This window comes from Ammodytes marinus (genome assembly GCF_949987685.1).
Source record: "Ammodytes marinus genome assembly, chromosome: 3".
NCBI classification, from domain to species: Eukaryota; Metazoa; Chordata; class Actinopteri; order Uranoscopiformes; family Ammodytidae; genus Ammodytes; species Ammodytes marinus.
Window position 1 is genome coordinate 25,066,200 of NC_137232.1, and position 3,603 is coordinate 25,069,802.

Below are 3,603 nucleotides of genomic sequence, written 5' to 3' on the forward strand. Positions count from 1 at the left end.
GAATCCCCTCTATCTGTGAGTTAGGCCAGGCCGTCTGGAGCTTTCAGGCTGCTACGATCCAACTGAAGAGTTCAATTTAAAAATTAACAGTTTGCTTTTAAAAACTTCTGCAGTAAAGCTGTTACTCTTAATTAACAAGAAATCCTTGCTCTTGTACTCCGACTCCAGTGCACTTACATGGAAACACAATTAGACATGGCGGATGAGAAGGAAGCGGGTACAACACAGAAGTAAATACAATCTTCAACACAAAAATCATTCCAGAGAAGCAATGGAAATGATGAATCAACTATATATGAGAGTTGAAAACACTGTTGTTTCAAAAACACATGTTGATTATAAGCAAGAATAATCCAATTTCACACGGCAGTTCCCCATCAGCTATTGCTGTATTATTGTTATAAGAAGGTTAAAAAATCTAATTTATATCCTGTTTCTGTTTGCCGTCCATGTTTCATAAATCATCCATCATGCAGACAGTAAACTGATGATGTGCTGCTTTTCATATCATAGCAGCGCCTCTCTGCTGCCTGGATTATATTTTTTCTCCTCTCTGCCTGTGTGACAATGGGGCGCTGTGCCTCGCTTATCAGCACCGCGCCACAGTGACAAGCTGGAGCATGGGCTGCCCCAAAATGGAGGCATTTACCTCCAAAATTCACAACTGGAAAAAAAGTCATTTACACTGTAGGGTGGTGCGTCCCTCTTATCCAACAGCGATTTTCTTTCTCTTGCAGCAGAAAAAATTATTGGTTGAGTTCACCATACTTTTCTTCTGTGTATAGCTCTTTTGTATGAGCTGTTGTTTAAAATGATTGAGCCTCGGGGAGGGAAATGATTGCACTCTCATCACTTCACAGGAAAGAAGGAAGAAGATTCAACATTAGTTCATTTGTATAAACCCAAATATTACTGAACAGCGATTCAAATAAACAAATATTTCCTTGTGGACATGTTAAAAAAGCTTAGAAAAATCACAGTTTGAGTGGATATTCCATCTGTCTACTGCAATTCGCATCTTAGTACAGCTAGTAAATGGATTGCTAGGCAACACACCAACCACATTTCTAATCTGATATCCGCTATGTAAACAAACTCACATGCATTTCAATTAATTGCATGTAATTACCTGAGGAGCATGGCGTCATTGCACAATGCCGCGTTACAGCCCTCTTGGCATAATCCAGATTACATGGATGCCAATGGAGAGCGGAGATTACTGCACCATCATGAGCATTTAGGTATAACTGCTCTGACGGAGCCCTAGTATTTTTTTTCGCTGAAGGCAAACCAAATGAAAACAGATTTTATGACCTGAGAGGGGGATGACGAGCAGAAAGATGTTTGGTGGTCTTGAATTTTAGTTAATCACTGTCAATCACTTTTATGGGCATATATTTACGACAATGATTGGAAATGAACCTTTCAGTGTCAGAATCATGATAGCTTAGATTTGCTTCCTCTGTTCATTTAAAGACCAATCAATAATTTTGAGATTGTAAACTGGTTGCAATCCTGTGTGGTTGTGTGCAGAAATTTGGTTTGGGTATTAAGTGGGGGTTAAATTCAAGATATCATTTAACATAGACAAAAAAAAAGTACCCTGACTCAAGTCCCATTGATAAAGCTTTAAACTGCTCAAACTAATAATGTAATTTGTGAATATTAGCAGATGACAATCTTGAGATGAGATTTTAAATTCTGGAAATAGCTTGAAATTATTGATTCAATTTGTCAAACTAATATATATGGTCACGAATGGACTTGTATGCACATCATTAGACTTAGTAGACCCCACACACTGATCAGGTTTCTTCCTATATGACTACAGGCCTCAGTTATAATAGCCCAAGAGTACATTTGGACTGCAAGCCTTCTCTAATTCAATCCCAATCTCCCCAACCCTCAATACAATGTGGCTACATCTTGGCATGCAAAGGCATTTTTTTAAAAATATATATATAAAGTATGTGTATCATATTATGTCGTACTCATAATGTGGATTTGCAAAGTTCAAAGTTTGTGAAATCCCTCTCCTCTGACTCAAATTCTTTCAAACCATGCCCTCTTGTCGACCTACGGCCTCCTTTTAGCAATAACAACTGACCCTGTCCTGTTTCCCTGAGGCAGTTTCCATAACACGTTAAATAACAGGCTGATAGTATTCTTCTCTCGTATTTGTCTCCGGATGACTACCGTCTGGGACGGGCTATAATCAGGGGATCACATCTCTGGCCACCTGTTACGTCAGAGCCACAGGTGTCTTGAGGTGAGGATGTTGTAAGAGCCAGATTTCCTTCAGAAGGATTTGAGAGGCACACAGTCACCTTCTCTCCCTTTCAGTGCCCAAACACTGAGAGGTTATCGCACACACAACCAGACATGAGGCTACTATTATAAGTAACACAGTTCAACTCAACATGCTGCTTGCCCCACACTGTAATACATACAAGTACCTGTCCACTATGGGTAAGACATTAAACCTATAGCTGCTACACTCACTGGCGGAACAAGTCTTATTTAAAGCTATAAAGACTCTCTGAAGTCCTTTAAGACTGTGTCGCTGTCCATGGTATCTACGCGTGGTTCTACAGCCAATAGTAGATGAATGCAGGGATGTTACATTATACACATACAATGTGAACAAGGTAGCAACAGCAGATGGCTTTGTATAATCTCCTCTCACTGTACGGCTTAAACTACTCCTCGCACCGTGCCATTTACAGGAGCAGGTTACTTACTCTTGGTGATTTTCTGCAGCCCAAGCACATCGTCGGGCGTTATTACGGTATTTCTGCGCAATTCTTCTTCAGTTGTAACCGGGATGCCCATGTCTGATGAGTTGCAGCCTTGCTGCACTTTCATGTCCAGCGGAAGAGGAGCTGTTCGGTGCGTGACCTGGCAGGGAGCTGAGGCTTTCTGATGCTCTCGGCGTCGTCGCCGCAGGAGCCGATTTATTTGCGTCGCAGCCTTCCCTTGCGCGCTGGCTAATACACCGTGCGGCAAACACGCTCTGTGCTGCTACAGGAATAACTCATTCTCCGCGCCTCCTCCTCTTCTCGATGTGGTAAAAGATAAAAATCAGCCCTCAGCGCCCTCCCTCCCCGCGCTCAAGGCTCATCGGCTCTCTTCACAAGCTATTTAATCCAAATCCCGTGGCTTTAAACCGACCGGTGGTGTGTGGCTGACAGTCTGCGCGCCTCGTCATCTGCTGATACACCAGTGCGTGCATGGCCGAGCAACAGTAACTGATTACTCAACACTCGTTCCTTCCTTACTTCAGACAGGAGCTCCTACCAGCGGTGCAGCACAAGTTCACAGGTTTCAGAAAAATCCATGAAAGGAGGATTTGGTTTGGGTGAGATGCCATCACTGTGTGAAATTCGGAGTGTTAAATAAGATGTTTATGTCCTAAAACAAACTTGAACCTAAAGCTCAATATCAAAAAATCATCTCGAGCCTTGCCTTACATTTTACACCTCAGCAGGTCATCATGTGTCCTGTATTTTATACACACTATCGATGATTTTATAGCATTTATTGTATGGAACTTTTATCGTGAATTGTTTTTTTGGGGTAATCACAGCATTTGTATATTGTCTA

General features: G+C 41.8%; 1 protein-coding gene across 1 annotated transcript in view; it reads right to left on the minus strand.

Moving 5' to 3' along the window:
• The window catches only part of unc119a1 (unc-119 lipid binding chaperone a1), a gene marked incomplete at both ends in the record, with an annotated part of 19,264 nt that extends 16,399 nt beyond the window's left edge, over nt 1-2,865 (minus strand). Inside the window, one exon of the mRNA XM_080053930.1 lies at nt 2,742-2,865. Coding sequence (XP_079910056.1) covers nt 2,742-2,865 — 124 coding nt within the window. The remainder of the gene's footprint in view (nt 1-2,741) is intronic.
• Between the last annotated feature and the right edge of the window lie 738 nt (nt 2,866-3,603).